Genomic DNA, 20,846 nt, shown 5'->3' with positions numbered 1-20,846 from the left:
AACCATGTGCTTTTCTCTGCTTAAATTCATTTTTTAGGCATTTATATTTATCTAGTACTTTTTTTTTTTAAAGATTTATTTATTTATTTGAAAGGCAGAGTTACACAGAGGTAGCGAGAGAGAAGAAGAGGTCTACCATCTATTGGTTCACTCCCTAGATGGCCACAGTGGCCGGACCTGTGCCAATCCGAAGACAGGAGCTACTTCCGAATCTCCTGCATGGGTGCAGAGGCCCAAGGACTTGGGCCATCTTCTACTGCTTCCGCAGGCCATAGCAGAGAGCTGGATCAGAAGTGGAGCATCTGGGACTCTAACCAGTGCCCATATGGGATGCTGGCACTGCAGGCAGCAGCTTTACCCGCTATGCCAAAGTGCCGGCCCCTATCTAGTACTTTTCTATAAAATAATTTCAAGGGGTAGGCATTTAGGATAACAGTTAAGACTCCTGTTAAGATTCCCACATTCTGGGGCCAGCGTTGTGGCATGGCAGCTTAAACTGCCTCCAGCATCAGCATCCCATATGAATGCCACTAGTTTGAGTCCTAGCTACTCACTTTCCAATCCAGCTCCTTGCTAATGTGCCTGGGAAGGCAGTGGAAGATGGCCCAAGTACTTAGCCACTGCCACCCACATGGTAGACCCAGATGGAGTTCGACAATCCTGGCTTTGGCCTGGCTTGGTCCAGCCCTGACTTTTTGCAGCCATTTGCAGAGTGAACCAGCGGATGGAAGATCTCTCTCTCCCTCTCTGTCTCACCCAGTTTGGCCACTCAAATAAGTAGATTTTTTTAAAGATTTGTCTATTTATTTGAAAATCAAAGTTACAGAGAGAGAGATCTTTCATTCACAGGTTCACTCCCCAGATGGCCAAACTTGCAAGGGCTAAGCCAGACCAAAGCCAGGAGCCAGGAACTTCATCTAGGTCTCCCACGTGGGTGGCAGGGGCCCAAACACTTGGGCCAACCTCTGCTGCTTTTCCCTGGCCACTAGCAAGGAGCTGGATTAGAAGTGAAGCAGCCAGTACATGAACCAGCACCTGTGTGGGATGCCAGCAACACAAGTGGTGACTTTACCCACTGTGCTACAATGCTGGAAATAAATGAATCTTAAAAACAATGCCTGGGTTCAATATCTGTTTTCTGCTAATTATACCCTGAGGGGCAGCAGGTGATGGATTGGTCTCTGCCACTCATGGGGGATCTGGATTGAGTTCTAGTCTCCCAGCTTTAGCCTGGCCCACCCTCTGCTGTTTTGAGTATGGGAGTTCGCTCTTTCACTCTCTTGCTCTCGCTCTTGCTCTCACTGCCTTCTGAAATTAATAATTTAAGAATAAATAAATTCCAAATGCATTCTACAAGTACTTTTTTTTTTTTTTTTTTTTGACAGGCAGAGTGGACAGTGAGAGAGAGAGACAGAGAGAAAGGTCTTCCTTTGCCGTTGGTTCACCCTCCAATGGCCGCCATGGCTGGCGCGCTGCGGCCGGCGCAGCGGGCTGATCCGATGGCAGGAGGCAGGTACTTATCCTGGTCTCCCATGGGGTGCAGGGCCCAAGCACTTGGGCCATCCTCCACTGCACTCCCTGGCCACAGCAGAGAGCTGGCCTGGAAGAGGGGCAACCGGGACAGAATCCGGCGCCCCAACCGGGACTAGAACCCGGTGTGCCGGTGCCGCAAGGCGGAGGATTAGCCTAGTGAGCCGCGGTGCCGGCCTTACAAGTACTTTCTTTAAATGACTGTATTCTGATATTGTTTTTGTCTTGAACTTTTAAAAAAAATGTTAACTTTAAATAAAATTAGTCTTTTCTTAGCATAGTTGTAAAAATTCCCTTTCTTTACCTTATTTATCCAATACCTGGGAGGAAAACTCATTTTCCCTCGGATGGTTGGAGATCTGTACATTATGCTATCTTGGTAATATAAATAGGTTTTTATATTTCCAGAAATGTAAAATAAAAAGCTAGTCAAATAAGTGGTTTAAAAAGAATCTGGCTTTTTTTATTCAGAGTTTACCATCATCATATCTAGAATCGTTTGATGATTATATCTACCTTGGAAACATTTCTACCTATGGTGACAATATCCATATACCTTTTGCATATCCTATTTTGTAAACTCCATTGCAAAAATTAATGTTGACTCCATTTTAAGTAAGCGAAAATGTAGGCTTTGAAATTGAATCTGGGGCCGGCGCTGTGACGCAGAGGTTTAAAGTCCTGGCCTGAAGCACCGGCATCCCATATGGGCACCGGTTCTAGTCTCAGCTGCTCCTCTTCCGATCCAGCTTTCCACTATGGCTTGGGAAAGCAGTAGAAGACAGCCCAAATCCTTGGGCCCCTGCACCTGTGTGGGAGACCCAGAAGAAGCTCCTGGCTCCTGGCTTTGGATCGGCACAACTCTGGCCATTGAAGCCATTTGGGGAGTGAACCAGCGAATGGAAGACCTCTCTCTCTGTCTTTACCTCTCTCTGTAACTCTGTCAAATAAATAAAAAATAAATCTTTAAAAAAAAAAACAAATTGAATAAAAAGTTAATTGGCACTAAAATACTGTAGTAGTCAAGTATGAGAAGTCTTCATAAAGTTCATTAAAAATGCACATTATCTTTTTAAGGTTTATTTATTTGAAAATCAGCATTATATATAGAGAGATTTTCCTTCTGGTTTATTCCCCCAGATGGCTGCAACAGCCAGGGTTGGGCCACAGAGCCAAGGAGCAAGAAGCTTCATCTGAGTCTTCCTTGTGGGTGCAGGACCCAAGCACTTGGGTCATCTTCTGTTGCTTTTCCTAGGCCATTAGCAGGGGGCTGGATCAGAAGTGGAATAGCTGGGACTCAAACCCATGCCTATATGGGATGCCAATATCACAGGTGGCGGCTTTACCTGCTTTTGCCACGACGCTAGCCCCAAAAATGCACATTATCTTTTAATTCCATTTTTTCATGAACTTTCTCAAATACCCTTGAATTCTTCACTGCCATGCACTTGCAGGGAAGAAAAGTCAGAAGCTAGTGAGAAGCCTCATGCTGAGAATACTCCTAGGCCAGTGTGTTCCTGTTCAACTCCTGCCTTCAACTACAATATTCTTTTGAGAAATACCGTATTTTTTGGAAACAAATGACTTTAGATACATTTTTTATTTTTTTATTTTTATTTTTTTATTATTTTTTTTGACAGGCAGAGTGGACAGTGAGAGAGAGAGACAGAGAGAAAGGTCTTCCTTTGCCGTTGGTTCACCCTCCAATGGCCGCCGCGGCCGGCGCGCTGCGGCCGGCGCACCGCGCTGATCCGATGGCAGGAGCCAGGAGCCAGGTGCTTTTCCTGGTCTCCCATGGGGTGCAGGGCCCAAGCACTTGGGCCATCCTCCACTGCACTCCCTGGCCACAGCAGAGAGCTGGCCTGGAAGAGGGGCAACCGGGACAGAATCCGGCACCCCGACCAGGACTAGAACCCGGTGTGCCGGCGCCGCTAGGCGGAGGATTAGCCCAGTGAGCTGCGGCGCTGGCCTTTAGATACATTTTTTAAAAGACTTACTGAATGTTAGAAATTACCTCTTCAGGGTAATTATTTTATTTTATTATTTTTAAAGATTTGTTTATTTATTTGCAAATCACAGTTACACAGAGAGAAGAGAGGCAGAGAGAGAGAGAGGTCTTCCATCTGATGGTTTACTCCCCAACTGGGCGCAACAGCTGGAGCTGGGCTAAATCGAAGCCAGGAGTCAGGAGCCTCTTCTAGGTCTCTCACGCAGGTGCGGGGGCCTGAGGACTTGGGCCATCTTCCACTGCTTTCCCAGGCAATAGCAGAGAGCTGAATTGGAAATGGAGCAGCCGGGTCTTGAACCAGCACCCATATGGGATGCTGGCACTTCAGGTTAGGGTGTTAATCCGCTGGGCTACAGTGCCAGCCCCCGGGGTAATTATTTTAGAAATGTCAAAACTGTTTTCTAATATCTTGTGAGGGAGTCTTCAAAAAAGTTCATGGAAAATGTGTATTATGAAAAAAAATGATGCATGAATAATCCAAATTCTATTGCACAAAAATTAACGCATCTTTTGTTTTACATGAACTTTTCAAAGTACTTCATATTACAATAAAACCATTAGTTGGAATTAAATCAGCTCAGTACATGCTTATAGCTTATGCAAGGTAACAGCTGAAAAGTTAATTTTCATAGAAAAAAGCAAGACTTCTAAGTTTGTGATTATTAATTTTATAATTTTCATGTAATATACTTTCCATTTCAAAATCAGTTCACACAAGTATTAGAAGTTAGGATGATTTGAAGTAAAATATTACTAGTGGTAGCTTTAAGATATTCCATTCCTTAGATATAATTAACACTGCTTCCCATGATGATCTTGGTAATTTGGGGAGTGAGTCCTGAATATGCTTTTTGTTTTTTAAGGTTTATTTATTTATGGGGCTAGCGCTATGGCATACTGGGTTAAGCCATAGCTTAACCTTAACCTCTAGTTGTGGTGCTGGCCTCACATGTGGGTGCTGTTTCAAGTCCCAGCTGCTCTACTTCCCATCCAGCTCTCTGCTAATGATTCAGGAAAGCAGTGGAGGATGACCCAAGTGCCCAACCCTGTGCCCACGTGAAATACCCAGAGGAGACTACTGACTCTTGGCTTCAGATCGGCCCAGCTCCTGCTGTTGCAGCCATCTGGGGAGTGAACCAGCAGATGGAACACCTCTCAGTCTGTAACTCTGCCTTTCAAATAAATAAATGAATCTTTCAAAAAAAAGATTTATTTATTTGAAAGGCAGAGTGACAGGGAGAGGCAGAAAGATCTTCCATCTGCTAGTTTCCTCTCTAAATGCCTGCATAGCTGGGACAGAGCTGGTCCAAAGCCAGGAGCCAGGAGCCAGGAACTTCATCTGGGACTCCCATGTGGATGTCAGGAACCCAAGTGCTTGAACCATCACCTGCTGCCTTTCCAGGCACATTAGCAGGAAGCTCGATCAGAAGCAGAGTGGACTTAAACCAGCGCTCCAATATGGGATGCAGGTGTCCCAGCAGATGCTTATCCTGCTGCCCCATAGCACCTACCCCTCCTGAAGCCTTTTGAGGATAGCGATGCTCTGTCTTCCTCCAAAATTCATGTCCTTCAGATTATCTTTAGCATCTAGCTCTCATTTTAAAGAGTCACATTTTCTCCTTTATTCCCACTGAAATTGGTCTTGCCACACGGCCACTGTATAACCAGTGGTAGCTACCCTGTGGTTGTGGTCTGAAGACTATCAGGCTCTCAAGATTTTATGTCACAAGTGCTTTCCCTGTAGTCAAAATGCAAGAAAAATAGTGAAGCCAGAGAAGCACTACAGTTCTTGTTTTCATCTCTCCTCATCTTCATGCAGGATAAAATGAGCTTGTTAGAGCAGAGCTTGTCCACGTGGCCATGTGTATTGACAGTAGTTCAGTTGGCAGCACTTAGAAGATACTTATATTTGGCTCTCTTTCCCCTGCCTTGAAGTCATAGAGGCATTTCTAGAAAGAACTCTTCCTTGTTCAGGAATCTGCATAGAGTGGTATATTGTTGCTTAAACAAGCAGGACATGAGGTTGGCCTAGATTCAAGGGATGGGGAAATAGATTTCACATCTGATGGGAAAATTTGAAAAGAATTTGAGCCAACCCACTTCCTGTGCATTGGCCACACACACAGGTACATGGGCATAAGTATATATTTACCACAGTCTGTCAGTACTGCTGCATGCGGGTATATGTGTTTATAGAAATTCTAAATGACTGGCCAGAGTTTAGGTTAGTGTTCTTCTGATATCAATTACTTTGTCTCACTGTTTTAAAGAATGCTTTGGAAAGTTTTCCTGAACTAACAATAATAACTCGAGACTCTAAAGCAAAAAGTGGAGGATCTGTTATTTCTAAAATCAAAATGAATGGCAAAGCTTACAATAAAAAAACTTTAAGGACTTCTAAAACGACCACTAAATCTGCCCAAGTAAGTATATATTGATTAATGTAAGTATCCCTTTGCCAGTTGTCACTATACTTCTCACTGAAAGCATTGAAACAAATGCTGTCCTGTGTTGCTAACGAGCGAGTCTTCCCAGGCAGGAATGAGCTGCTCTGCTACAGAGCAGGGACTGCCTGTGACTGTTTGCTCCAGTGACTTGTGCAGCATCTGGTTTATCGTAAACACACACAGGTTTCTTAAATGGACTAATAAGGAAGGAAATCATCTCACATTTCTATTTATATGTTTATATAATCAGTTTTTAATTGGCAAATACAAATGTGCGTGTTTATCTTGTTCAACATGTTGTTTTGAATTAAGTATATATTATGGAATGGCTAAATACCTGTATGTAGTCTTGTCATTGGATACACATGCATACATATGGGTGCACACATATCCCATAAGAAGATTCCATATTGATTTCATATCTGCAAGGTCAGTAAAATTGGTATTTGTTATCTTCAAACATAGTATAAATTGTTATACCTTCTCTAAAGTGTTTGGCAGTATAGCTACTCCATATCAAAAATACATTCTGGGATGGTGCCGCGGCTCAATAGGCTAATTCTCCGCCTGCGTCGCCAGCACCCCGGGTTCTAGTCTCAGTTGGGGCGCCGGATTCTGTCCCGCTTGCTCCTCTTCCAGTCCAGCTCTCTGCTGTGGCCCGGGATGGCCCAAGTGCTTGGGTCCTGCACCCACATAGGAGACCAGGAGAAGCACCTGGCTCCTGCTTCGGATCAGCGTGGTGTGCCGGCCACAGTGCGCCAGCTGCATTGGCCACTGCGGGGTGAACCAACAGCAAAGGAAGACCTTTCTCTCTGTCTCTCTCTCTTTCACTGTCCACTCTGCCTGTCCAAAAAAAAAAAAAAAAAAAAAAACATTCTGTGGAAACACATTCACGATGCATAAGAATGTATCCCTTTGTTTATTACACAGTTTTTAAGTGCTAGGGATACAACAATGAAAACCAATCAAAACTGCTGCCTTCATATAATTTATATCCAAGTGGATAGAAAGAGACCATATGTAATAATATGGAAAGATAACCAAGCTGCAGTTAGGTCAAAAAAAAGCTGAAAAAAGAAAAGTTGCAGGATAATATGTGTAATATGAATATTAGTCATTTTCATGATTGAGGTTGACACTTTTTATCTAGTATTTTCCTAGACGTATTCTTATCTTACATGCTCCAAGAAATACATCTACATCTTTTTTTTATAGGAGTTTGCTGTTGATCCAGAGAAAATACAGTTGTATTCTTTGTATCATTCACTCCATCATTATAAATATCATGTTTATCTGATATGTAAAGATGAGGTAATTGCTTTTCATTTATTTTTAAAAGAAACGTTTTTTTGAACTTTAAGGAGACTAGTATTTGTGAATGGTTTAAAGAGAATTGATGTAAATTGTATGTGTGTGTATTTTGCCATTTTTTCCTATAAATAATGACTGGAAGACTTATTGTTTATTCTCAGTCTTTCTGCTATGATTGTGCTCAGATTAGTCGAAGTCTTACCACCTATTGAGCTGTAATTGGTAATGTGTTTAAGCTGACAGTACTTGCTTCACGTTACCATAGTACATGATGCTTTTAATCCTCCTCTAATTCGTTGCTCTCACTGCTTTGAAAACTCAAGGTCTTATCACTGGAATGGCCTTTTTCCACTTAATTGCAGAGAAATGGAGATCTCTATTTTGGCATGAGGAAATGAAAGTTACATTTTAATTGTAAATTTTAAGTTCAGAAATTATATAGGACAAAGTACTACCTGTGGATGGGATATAAGGATTAGCTTCCTCAGACAGGTTAAATGACCAAAGCAAGTACTCTTCTATTTGAGTAGCACTATCACCTTTTTATTAAAAAGGATTCTGTTGGTCCCAAGATATATCTGATATGTGAGACAATTGTCTGGTATGAAAATATGTTCATAAACCTAACCTCTGTATAGCAAAGGAGAAAGTAAAGACAGTGAATCAAAATATATTGACTACTTTTACCATGCTCTGAAATGCAGAATTGACCCCAAAATTTGTCAGTTGCTGCTTAACACAATTGGAAGAAACTGAGAAAGTTTGAAGCACTTTTGTAGCCTTTCTCTGCCCCAGTGGAGCCAAAGGTAACAGGGTTAGGTTCAACAACATTTATCTGATTTAATCTCTATGGATGGAATTAAGACAAAAAGATCAATATTTTTAGGTGAATTAATTCTCATTTCATTCAAGACATACAAAAAAAAAATAAGCCCCCGTGAAGAGCTTAAGTTATTGCTAATATGGCAATTTTCTTTATTTTAGATTTCTTCTGTGCAGAAAAAAAATGAAGATTTAGGACAGGAGGAAATTGTTCAACTTTGTATGAAAAATGTAAAATGGGTGGAGGACCTATTTGAAAAATTTGGAGAACTTCTAAATCATGTACAGCAGAAATGTTCCTAACATTTCTACAAAAACCCCATCTTTTTTATAGCACTAATGAAATGGCGGAGGGGGGTGGTCAGAGATAATCAAGTGTCAAGCAGTGGTCTCCTGCAGGCATGGAGCTGTCATCGGGACCCCTGCTAAGGGACAGTGGTGCTGCTAAGGAAATCAGTCCTTTGGAAATGGACCTGAATCCCACCACATTTTTATCCTAATGATTTTTCTATTTTGTAAACAGTTGGGTAACTGAGTTTTATTTTCAGAAATGTTTTTTGACAAATGATGAAGCATGCACTAAATATAATTTTTTTTAATTGCTAGAGAAATAACACTTAAGTAACTTGATTTTTTTTTTATGGCTCTGGCTAAACACCAGAATGGAAGAGAGGTGGCAGAAAGCAAATGTTTGTATTCATGTCTGGCCACAAACCGAAACTAGTATACATTATGTAGACAGATCTGGTGTGATGTAACATCCTGTAGGAGAGTATCATCTACTTAAAATATAAAATTCAGAAACTGTCTTCTGCTTTATGGACTCCTTTACTCTTAACATGTTCAGGAAACTGGATGTGGAATTGGTGCAATTCTGTGACTGCTTTTTGTGTCAAATTATATTGTGATGAAAAATCAATGACATACTATTTTCCCTATCTTGAAGAAAAGTATTTTTGTTTATACTGTGTTTTTTCCTTTGGAAAAATTTCAATTGTACATTTTATTTTACTAATAGTTGTATTTTTCACAAGGAAAACATTGTGGTTATAAGTATGTTCTCTGTATCTGTACTACGCTTCATTATTTTCAGTAAATTTTATTTAGTTATATGTTGAATTTCTATTGTGGATTTTATCTACATCTGTTCATTCAGATTTTCTCCAGTGTTATCCAGAATATGCATTCAGTACTAGAATTAGTTCAGCTTTATAAATGGGGTTGTGTTAAACACTGCAGTTTTCTAATTCATAAAATAAATTTCTTGCTAAACTAGCACTTGATTAACTGATTCGCCAAAAGTCTAACTTTGTGATAAATTTTGAAAACTAAAATGGATAATTAGACTATGCAGTGTTAAACACAGTTCTTCCCTAACTCTTAGAACTGGAAGTGATAGAATTCTCTTTTTGGTGCCTTTTCAACCTTTATACACACTATTGTAGTTTTCTTAAGTTTAATGACTAGTAGCATTTCAAGTAGTTTAGCTGAGACAGTGAATGTATTAGGTTCAACATGACCTGGTGTTTTATTTGTGTTTGCCAACAGGATGCCTTATTTGTTTGTGAAAAAGATCTACTAGTGTCATTCTAAACTATCTCCTTTTTTAGGATTCTAAAGAACTTGTTAAACATCATACTTTTGTTTATTTTACCACCATTTAGTGCCTTAAGTCCTATTAGGAAAGCAGTGTTACTGCTTACTGCCCAAATATGACATGCTTATATGGATATTGGTATTGCTTTTTTGAGTTAAGAAGCCTGTTTCTCATACTTAAAAGTATTGGTAAAATAGCAAAAAAACTGAAGGTAACATGGGACTTAATTTAAGAATAAAATATTTGCATGATACCATTGGGTGAAAAATGAGTATTTGAGTTAGATTTACATATTTATTTCTAGTGGTTTTCTTATTAAAAGCAATAATCCTTAATACTTGTACTTGCCATTAAACAAGGTACTCACTAATGGAAGTTTCTCTCAAGGGTAAAATTTTCCATTTCTGAAAGTTTTTTAAAACCTATTTGGGCAGCTTATTTTGAAAACAAAAGTAACCTATTAGATTTATTTTGCCTAACTCTATGAGAGGTGCAGAGAATATCAACAATGGGATCATCATGAAATTAATTTTGTAAGTGGAGAAGAGTAGGAAGCAGCCATAATTCTTTGATGGTATTGACTCTGGACAGGATTGGTTTCTTTCATTTCCAAAGTGAAGAGTAGGGAATTATATTTCCTAATGTCATGTTGTAAGTATACATCTTTGCATTGCTCCCCAGCTTACTTTCCTGAATCATGGATGATTTAAATATTTTTGAAAGTTGCCTTGTGTATAGATAACTTTAAAGTAGATTTTGAAATCATAGCCACATTTTCTACATGACAGGTCCCATGGAAAGCAAAGACATTTCCTTAAAGTTAGTCTTGTTTCCCATAGCAAATAATGATTTCCTTTTGAAGTGCAGTTACCCTCTAAACTGTTTACAGTTGTGTTCATTTTAGTTGGCAAAACAAGTGTTTTCATAATATGGGAGGCCAAGTCCTATTGTACTGCCTTGTAGAGGCCCTGTTGGTTAAATGCATAATCATCTCTCGTTTGATCCATACAGCATAGGTGAAAATATCGACCTCAGGCCTTAGAGAAAAGTGGGACTATTTTAACAACCATGCTTGAGTCCTCTCCTTGTATGAAATTAAGTGAATACCTAGCTGGTTAGCATTTACATTCCTTACCAGGGAGCTTGAAATTTATAATATAGAAATAACTTTAGGTTGTAGATAGGAATAAAGAGGTAAATAAAGCACATGTTACCACAACCCAGGAAAATATTTTTGAGAAAGATTGGATTTTCCTACCTATAAAGATTGGAAATCATGAAATGTAAAAAATCAGTTTGTGATGATGTTTATCACTAGTTCAGATGAGCGGTTGGAGAAGGGGCCTGGCCTCCTTGTTGTTTTCACTATAACCTAATTCCCACTTATTTGATCCTTTAATGGAGTCATAAATTTATAATAATTTATGGATCATCACAGTAAGTCAACACTAGAAACTACCCATTTTCTATTACAGTCTCAAATAGCAAACATTGTTAAAGTGTAAAAAAATCTTATTTTAAAATGGCTTAGAAATTTGTCAGTTTACTTTTTAAAATTCTAAAGTTATTTAACTTTCTTAAATGTAAAAATAAAAATATATAGATGACTCATTCATTGGACTGTTTTCAAATATTTCTTCACATTCCTTAAAGTGTAATTTTCCTCTTACAATACATATTTATTTTCTTTAAAGCAGCTATATTCCTACCCATGACTTTGAAGATAGACCCACAGAAACCAATATAGCAGCAGGCATATGAAGCAACTTTTCCAAAAGTTGCTTGAGATGTGTATGTAAGTTGTGAGTTTTATTGTATTTGTAGAATACAAATTTGTTTTAAACTGTATTTTGAACTGTTTCATGAAAATGCTTTTCAAATAGAGTGAAATATCCCAGGATAATTGCTTCTGTGTCAGTTGTACTTGACACAGTAACTGCACAAATGAACAATGTACACTATGGGTTGTACATTAACTTCTGTGTACAACTTTTGGCATCTGTGTTCACAAATGCATGTTTTTACAAATCACTTTTATTTATAAGTGACAATAATTGAAGTTAAGGATATAAAGAAACCTGCATTTGTAGTCCAGAGTTTTTAATTGGTCCATAATACAATGTATGGAAATGTGAAAGACAATTTTGTATATTTGTTTGCTACTAACTCAGATTATTAAAATGAAAACAGTTTTTTAAACAACAAAATGAGAATGGGGTTTTTTTGGCTTTGTTTTTTTAAGAATTGAAAAATGAATTTCTACATAGCTAAAAGCATCATCATGTTATAGATACTTCACACAACACACATCATGTTATGGATTATTAGAGTTGTTAGGTACAAATGATATGGGGCTTGACTCTTTATTTGTTCTTTTGTAATTTGTTTTCGTTACACGGTTAGAAAATCTTCAGTGCAATCAATGATCTCCATCAAGAAATATTTAACATCTCTGTTTTCTCTGGTTACTGAGACTACTGTTCATTTTAGTATTTTCCACATATTTTAGAAAATCATTATTCTTATTATCCGTATTGCAAATCTGAATGATAGCACTTAACACTGCACTGTTTTGTAACATCTTGCTGCTCTGGTTCTTTTAGTACCTTTTTAAATGTACTTTGTATCTCAGAGAGGCTCTCTGAGCTCAGTTACGTAACTTGCCCCATCTCCAAGAAAATGTGCAAAAGAATATGTCTACTCTTGTTTTCAAAATAGAAATATTTTGTTATGAGAAAAACAATAAGGCTACTCTTGTTTGTTGCTGGGGGAAAAAAAAAACTGTGGGAAAGTTTAAAGAAAAAGATATAAAACACTCTGTACTAGGTCTTGATGTAGGCCTAAAACATGCTGTTTCATTTCCCAGTATGGTATAAGTCACGGATTTGGTATTAGATGGCCCCTTTAGTCCACTGCGGCTTCTTAAAAATTCCTAGATTTCAGAGATACTCACATTTCAATGAAAATAAAAAGCACATTCCAAAGTGAAATCAAAATGATCTGGGTTGTTGATCATTTTAAGTTATGTATATATCTGTTCTTCAGCTAGGATGAATAATTTAGAGCTGCCTGGTTTCAAATGAAAGGAAGATACAATTACCTGTCAGTCTTGTTAAACCTGATCTATTGTGTGACATTAATCGGAGGTCTGGAAATTGCTTTGCAAAAATCACTCGTGTTTTAATGTGTATTTTACCCGTGAAGCTTGATGTTTGTTGATTTCACTCAAATTAAATCTAGGTCTTCTTTGAGTTTTAGTCCTTAAAAGTATTTAGAATAAGGAAAGCAACAACAAAAATCATTTTAACATAGAATAATAAAGGACATGATAGAAATGTTTCTCTAAAACTGTAACCAGAATTATTGTTACCTTCTCATCTTCACAGCCTTTCTGTGGTTTTCCATTATTTTTAACCCAGTTATCACAGTTTACAAAGAAATAGTCGCCTTTAACTTTCTTGTCCTTCTTTTTGCCTGCTGTGGCCCAGTCTTGGGGACCGCCTTTAGGTTTTAATCCTTTAGACCAGATTAGCTGCCCTTGATTCTTACAGCGTAGCATTCACCATATTTTGGTGTAGTTGAGTAATTAGGGGTCTCTCCTGCTGCATCCTGTTATCTGATGATAGGACCCATGTCTGTTTTGCTCACCATTGCATTTCTGGCACCTCTACAATATCTGGAACATATTATATTTTCATTAAATATTTGGTGAATGGTCACGTGAAAGAAAAGTTACAGGGAATATTAAAAAGATAAAGACAGCAAAGTATAGATTTCGCAGTAAAGACACAGCTAACCCTAATGAGAAGTAGTAATTGCAACATTAGAAGAAAGTGAATATACTGAGAGTTTGTATAGTATCAAAAATTGTTGGTATTTTTTGAAAAAGTGAACAGCAGTAGCCATTTCTTATTTTTTTGACAGGCAGAGTTAGACAGTGAGAGAGAGAGAGAAAGGTCTTCCTTTTCCATTGGTTCACCCCCCAAATGGCCACTATGGCTGGCATGCTGTGCCAATCCAAAGCCAGGAGCCAGGTGCTTCCTCCTGGTCTCCCATGTGGGTGCAGGGCCCAAGGACTTGGGTCATCCTCCACTGCCCCCTGGGCTACAGCAGAGAGCTGGACTGGAAGAGGAGCTACTGGGACAAAATCTGGTGCCCCAACTGGGACTAGAACCTGGGGTGCCAGCGCCACAGGTGGAGGATTAGCCTAGTGAGCCTTGGCGCCATCCTAGCCATCATTTTTTAATTTTGTCCTCACACACAGAGATAAACATTCCTGTGTCTTTGAGGCTTGAGATTCTCCAACACAGAATGATGGAGGGAGGGAAGAAATTCCTGGTAAACATTTTAAAATGTTTGTTACATTCCTTCATTGTGAGTGGAGTAACCCAGTAGAGGGGTTTATTTATTTGGGAAGTTCATTGAAGTAGTAAGGATTCAGCTGAGCCTCAGGCTAGGAGACTTGACAGATCTACATGAGAAAGAAGGCAAAACACTTAAGTTTGTGGTCAGGAGAATGGTGTCTGTTTCAGTTCTACCACTAAACTAACTCTGTCCTCAGGCATAACATTTGGAACCTAATCTGATTTTATTTTCTTAAGATTCATTTATTTGAAAGGAAGAGACAGATCTACCATGCCCTGGTTCACTCCCCTAATGGCTATAATAGCCAGGACTGGGCCAGGCTGAAGCCAGGACCTTAGGAGCTTCTTCAGGGTCTCCCACAGCTCAATCACTTGAGCTCTTCCCCTGCTTTCCCAGGTGCATTGGCAGGGAGCTGGATCTGAATTGGAGCAGCAGAGGCTTGAACCAGTGCCTGTATGGATTCCGGCATTGCAGGCAACGGTGTAGGCTGCTATGCCACAATGCTGGCCCCTGAATCTATTTTCTTATCCTGAAGGTGAAGTAAGAAACAAAGTCTTTTGAAGCTGTTACTGTTCTTTGATCCTAGATGGACTAGAATGCTGAGAGCAGAGTGGTTCTATCTGGAAGCACCAGATGAGCAGAGTAGCAGAGTAGTGAAAATGGAAAGGTCTTAGCATAGTTCTACTTCTTGCGAGACTGAGTTCAAGACCAATTCAGTCATGTTGTGCACACACGCGCTCCCCTCCTCAGCAGTGCTTCCTTCCTCATGGGACACCAATATAATATTAGAACCACATCAGCATCTATTATGAAATGCTTAGGATCTGTATCCAGAGCCTTCATTCTTCTCCAGCAGCACAATAGGCTCCTAGTAGGTTTGTGTTCAATAGATTAGTAAATGTATAAATGAGAGTGTTTCAAGCTTGGCCTCTTAGGTGGTTCAGAATGCCCTCTTGTCAGTGGTATGTTCCATGCTTCTTTCTTGTATGTTTGTATGTGGGCTTTTTTTTTTTTTTTTTTTTTGGAAAGGCAGAGTTAGGAGAGAGAGAAAGATCTTCCACCTGTTGGTTCACTCCCCAAACGGCCACAACAGTTGGAGCTGGGCTGATCCAAAGTCAGGAGTTTCTTCCTGGTCTCCCATGTGGGTGCAGGAGCCCAAGGACTTGGTCCATCCTCTGTTGCTTTCCCAGGCCATAGTAGAGAGCTGGATTGGAAGTGGAGCAGCTGGGACATGAACCAGTGCCCATATGGGACACCAGCACTACAGGCCGTGGCATTAACCCGCTGAGCCACAGTGCTGCCCTCCCCTCGCTTTCTGTCTTTAAAATGTCTCCGACAAAAAAAAAATGTCTCCAACAATAGCCATCCTTTTCTTGTCATTCTTAGTTCTCATTGTGCTTGCTTTTCAACAGACTGGAATCCATTCTCATTTAATTATCATATTTAGCTTCCATCCAATCTGTGGATGTGAATTGGCCACAGGTTCTTTGAGCAATGAAAGAGAGAATTAAAAATACTAGTAGCAGCCTAACAGAAAGAACCTGGCTATAGAAGTCGAGAAGTAGGATTTTTCACAGCAGATACTAATGTAAGTACATTAACATTATCACAGGAGTTTGCAAATAATTCGCTATTTAAAAGATTATATATTAAAGCATCATTCAAAATCATTGCAAAGGAAGAACTTGACTTTTAAATCTGCCCATACTGCTCATGAGCAAGTACAGCATTCAAATGAGAAATATGAGAAGTCACCCCTGATGGATACAGCTGACCACTATTCTGCTCACGCTTCTATAACAAAACATAGACTGGTGGCTTAAGCAACAGAGATTTTCTCACAGTTCTGGAGGTGGAAGATCTTAGATCAAGGGCAACAAAGTTGGTTTCTGGTGAAGTTTCTCTTTCCTGGCTTGCAAACAACTGTATTCTCACTGCCCTTACATAGAACAAGTATTAACAGTTAGTACTGGGCATTTGGGGAATGAGCTAGTGGATGGAAGATCTCTTTCTCTGCCTTTCAAACAGATTAAATAACTAAATAAAAATTAAAGCAAAAGTTAGGGTTAAAAAATACACTATTTGTAAGTCAGTTGGTTATATTTCTGTATCCTCACCAAAACGTGTGAATGTGACCTTATTTTGAAATAGGATCTTGGGGCCGGCGCCATGGTGCAGGGCCTCAATGCCCTGGCCTGGAGGCCAGCATCCCATATGGGCGCCAGTTTGAGACCTGGCTGCTCCAATTCCAATCCTGTTCTCTGTTATGGCCTGGGAAAGCAGTACAAGATGGCCCAAGGGCCCAAGTCCTTGGGCCCCTGTACCCGCGTGGGAGACCTGGAAGAAGCTTCTGGCTCTTGGCTTTGGATTGGCGCAGCTCCAGCCGTTGCGGCCAACAGGGCAGTGAAAATCATCAGATGGAAGACCTCTCTCTCTCTCTCTCTCTCTCTCTGCCTGCCTCTCCTCTCTCTGTGTAACTGAATAAATAAATAAATAAATCTTTCTTAAAAAAAGAAAAAATTTAAAAAAAGGATCTTAATGCTTTTTCTGCATTTATTGAGATGGTATGATTTTATTTTATTATAGTAGTTTTTTAGAAGATTTTGAAATTATACAAATGTATGGGATACAGTGTGACAATCTTATACACATATATAATGTGTAATGTTCAAGTTAGGTCTGCATTCCATTCAAATTTCTTTCATTTTTATTTATTTATTTATTTTTGACAGGCAGAGTGGACAGTGAGAGAGAGAGAGACAGAGAGAAAGGTCTTCCTTTGCCGTTGGTTCACCCCTCCAATGGCCACTGTGGCCAGCGTGCTACGGCGGGCACACCGCGCTGATCCAAAGGCAGGAGCCAGGTACTTATCCTGATCTCCCATGGGGTGCAGGGCCCAAGCACTTGGGCCATCCTCCACTGCACTCCCGGGCCACAGCAGAGAGCTGGCCTGGAAGAGGGGCAACTGGGACAGAATCCAGCGCCCCGACCGGGACTAAGCAGAGGATTAGCCTGTTGAGCCGCGGGGCCGGCCTTTCATTATTTTTTTACTTAAGTTTTTTGTTTGCTTCTTTTAGCAACTGCTCTAGAGTTTACCATACACATCTTAGTAGAAGCAGCTTCAGATTTAAATGAACTTAATTCTGGTAATACACAGAAATGTTACCCTTATATAGCTCCAATCACCTTCCCTGTTTGTGATATTCTTGCTATACATATTACATCTCTATGTAACAAAGCCAACAACACTTGTTATAATTATTACATTATCATTTGTAGCTATTTTCTGAGCCCAACAGTGTGGCTTCCAAATACCTCCTCTGTGTTGTTTGTAACAAATTTCACCTACATTTCTGTATGTTGCAGGCCCAGGAATACATTATATACATATTATCTTACACAAATGCTTTTAAAGTCATTAACAAAAAAGATAAAGTACTCATACTGTCTTTCAAAAGTACATAATTGCCTTATGTACTTCTTGGTGTGAAACTGAATTATCATCTGGTGTCACTTGCTTTCAGCCTGAAGAACTTTCTTTATTATTTTTTGTTTATGTGACAAAGTGCACTTCACCTTCATTTTTCAAGGGTGGCTTTTCTGGATATAGGACTCTCAGTTGGCAAGGTACTTGAGTATTTTGAATACAATGTCCCACTGCTTTCTGGCCTTGATTTTTCTGCTGAAAATCCAACTGTTCCTCTTACTGGACAAGTCATTTTCTCATGCTGCTTTTAAGAACTGCTTGCGTTGGACTTGGAGCGCCTTTACCCTGATACGTCTATCTGTGCATCCCTTTGTTTATCCCACTTGGAGTTCACTGACTTTTCTAGACATGTAGGTTACTATTGTTTTTCAGTAACTTTAGGAAGTTTCCCTCCATTATTTCTTCAAAGGATACTTTTCCTGCTCCTCTCTTTCCTTCCGTTTTTCCATTTCATATGTGTTGCTGTGCTTATCCCATACGAGGCAGGGGTGCAGCTTAGGGGTTAAGATGCCTGCATTGTCTCCCTCAGTGCTGCCTGTGGAGGTGGCAAACATCTGCTCGGCGCCGTGGTCACCCTCAGGTCCCTTGGGAAGCCCAGGATCATCAAAAAGAGGGCCACGAAGTTCATCCAGTACCAGTCAGATCTGTGTGTCAAGATTAAGTGTAGGCCAGCCCGCGGCTCACTAGGCTAATCCTCCGCCTTGTGGCGCTGGCACACCGGGTTCTAGTCTGGGTCGGGGCACCGGATTCTGTCCCGGTTGCCCCTCTTCCAGGCCAGCTCTCTGCTTGGGCCCTGCACCCCATGGGAGACCAGGATAAGTACCTGGCTCCTGCCATCGGATCAGCGCGGTGCACCGGCTGCGGTGGCCATTGGAGGGTGAACCAATGGCAAAGGAAGACCTTTCTCTCTGTCTCTCTCTCTCTCTCTCACTGTCCACTCTGCCTGTCAAAAAAAAAAAAAAAAAGATTAAGTGTAACCGGTGGAAATCCAAGACGCCATGGAGAATTTCAAGGGCCAGATCTCGGTGCCCAGCACTGATTATGAGAGCAAAAAGAAAACAAAGTACACGCTGCCCAGTGGACTCTAGAAATCTCTAGTATATGATGTCAAGGAGCTGGAGGTACTGCTCATTCCAACTCTGATTCCAGCTTCCTGCTAATGTAAACCTTGGGAGGCAGTGGTTATGGCTCTGATAATCAAGTTTTTGCCATCATGTGTGAGACTGGGTTGAGTTCCCAGCTCTCAGTTTTAGCCCGGCCCAGCCCTGGCCATTGCACCCATTTGGGGAGTTAGCCAGTGGATGGAAGATCTCCCTCGCCCTCTCCCTCTCTCTGTAAATCTGCCTTTCAAATGAATAAATCAGTATTTAAAAAGTAAAAGGCAACCTATAGAATAAGAGAAAATGCCATAAATCTGATAAGGAGTTAATATCTAAAATATATTAAGAAATACACCTCAGCAACAATAAAAATAAAGGACCTGAATAAAAGAAGATATAGAGGGGCTGGTGCTGTGGCGTAGTGGGTAAAGCTGCCCAGTCTACAGTGCCAGCATCCCATATGGGCACCAGTTTGCATCCCAACTGTTCCACTTTCAATCCAGCTCTCTGCTATGGCCTCAGAAAGCAGTATAAGATGGCCCAAGTCCTTGGGTCCCTGCACCCACATGGGAAGACCCAGAGGAAGCTCCTGGCTCTCGGCTGCAGATCGGCACAGCTCCAGCCATTGCAGTCACCTGGGGAGTGAACCAGCGGATGGAAGACCTCTCTCTCTTTGCCTCTTGTCTGATTTTCAAATAATATATATATATATATATATATATATATATAAATCGCCAGCAAGCATCCAAAAAGATACTTAACATCACCAATCATTAAAGAAATGTAAATCCAAACAACCATGACATGCCACCTCACACCCATTAGGATGGCCACTACGATAAAAGAAAAAAAGAACAAGCATTGGCCAAGACAGGGAGAAACCAGAACTTTTCTGCATCGCTGGTGGGAATGGAAAATGTCATGGCTACTGTGGGAAACTATGAAAGTTCCTAAAACAGCATAGAATTATGGCCCAGTAATCTCACTTTGGGGTACATATATTCCAAAGATAGGAATGCAGATCTCAAAGATATGCACATCTATAGCCAAAAAGTACAAGCAGCCTAAATTCCCACTGACAGAGTTATAGATAGAAAATATTTTATATCTATTTTTCAGCCTTTAAGAATAAAATGCTGTCAAATGCCACAGCATGGATGAACCTTGAGGACAGTAAGCTAAAGGAAAGCATGTGGCACAGCAGTTAGGAATCCACTTGGGATTCCCGCATCCCATACTGGAGTGTGTGGGTTCAAGTCCCTGCTCTACTCATGCAAGTTTCCTGCTAACGGCAGACCTGGGAGACAGCAGGTGATGGCTCAAGTAATTGGGTCCCTGCCTTCCATGTGGGAGACCTGAATTGAGTTCCAAGCTCCTGGCTTTCCTCAGGCATTTGAGAAGTGAACCAGTAGAAGAAAGAGTGTTCTCTGTCTCTCTAACACTTTTCTGCCTCTCAAAGTAAAAAACTGAAGTCTTTGTATTGTGCCCCTACCTCCCTGAGTTAATGACCATGACTATCACATTTAAAAGTTATTGAGTTTAATACTTGTGCACATTGATGTATAAGTTGAATTATTTGAAGATTCTTTTTTTTTTTTTTTAAGGATTTACTTATTTATTTGAAAGAGTAACAGAGCAAGAGGGAGAGCAAGCTTCCATCCACTGGTTCACTGCCCAGATGGCTACAATGACCAGGTCTGGGCCTGGCTGAAACCAGGAGCTTTATCCAGGTCTCCCACGTAGGTGGCAGGGGCCCATGCAGTTGGGCCATCTGCTGCTTTTCCCAAGCCATTAGGAAGGTGCTGGATACGAAGTAGGGCAGCCAAGATATGATCCTGCACCCATATGGGATGTCAAGGTTATAGGCAGTGGTTTTAGCTGCTATGCCACAATGCTGGTGTACCTTTCTAATTTTTTTGACATTGACTTGTTTGTAAAGCAGAGTTACAGAGAGGGGGGAGACAGACCATCCGTCCACTGATTGACACCCTAGATGGCTGCAATGACCAGGATGGTCCCGGCCCAAGCCAGGAGCTTTATCTGGGTCTCCCACATGGGTACAGGGGCCAAAACACCTGGACCATTTTCCACTGCTTTTCCCATGTGCATTAGCAGGGAGCTGGATGGAAGTGGAGCAGCCGGGACATGAACTGGCACCCATATGGTATAGGGCATGGCA

At 40.6% G+C, this 20,846-nt stretch overlaps 1 protein-coding gene across 5 annotated transcripts in view; it reads left to right on the top strand.

Moving 5' to 3' along the window:
* Positions 1 to 11,922, top strand: part of QSER1 (glutamine and serine rich 1) — an 82,779-nt gene extending 70,857 nt beyond the window's left edge. For all 5 annotated transcript variants that reach the window (XM_051825478.2, XM_051825482.2, XM_051825487.2 and 2 more), the window contains 3 exons: positions 5,809 to 5,961; positions 7,201 to 7,296; positions 8,281 to 11,922. In XM_051825478.2, coding sequence (XP_051681438.2) covers positions 5,809 to 5,961; positions 7,201 to 7,296; positions 8,281 to 8,421 — 390 coding nt within the window. In that variant the 3' untranslated portion in view covers positions 8,422 to 11,922. The remainder of the gene's footprint in view (positions 1 to 5,808; positions 5,962 to 7,200; positions 7,297 to 8,280) is intronic.
* The last annotated feature ends 8,924 nt before the right edge of the window (positions 11,923 to 20,846 follow it).

Source organism: Oryctolagus cuniculus, chromosome 1 (assembly GCF_964237555.1).
Source record: "Oryctolagus cuniculus chromosome 1, mOryCun1.1, whole genome shotgun sequence".
Lineage (NCBI taxonomy): Eukaryota > Metazoa > Chordata > Mammalia > Lagomorpha > Leporidae > Oryctolagus > Oryctolagus cuniculus.
This window is presented reverse-complemented; position numbering and strand designations above follow the sequence as displayed.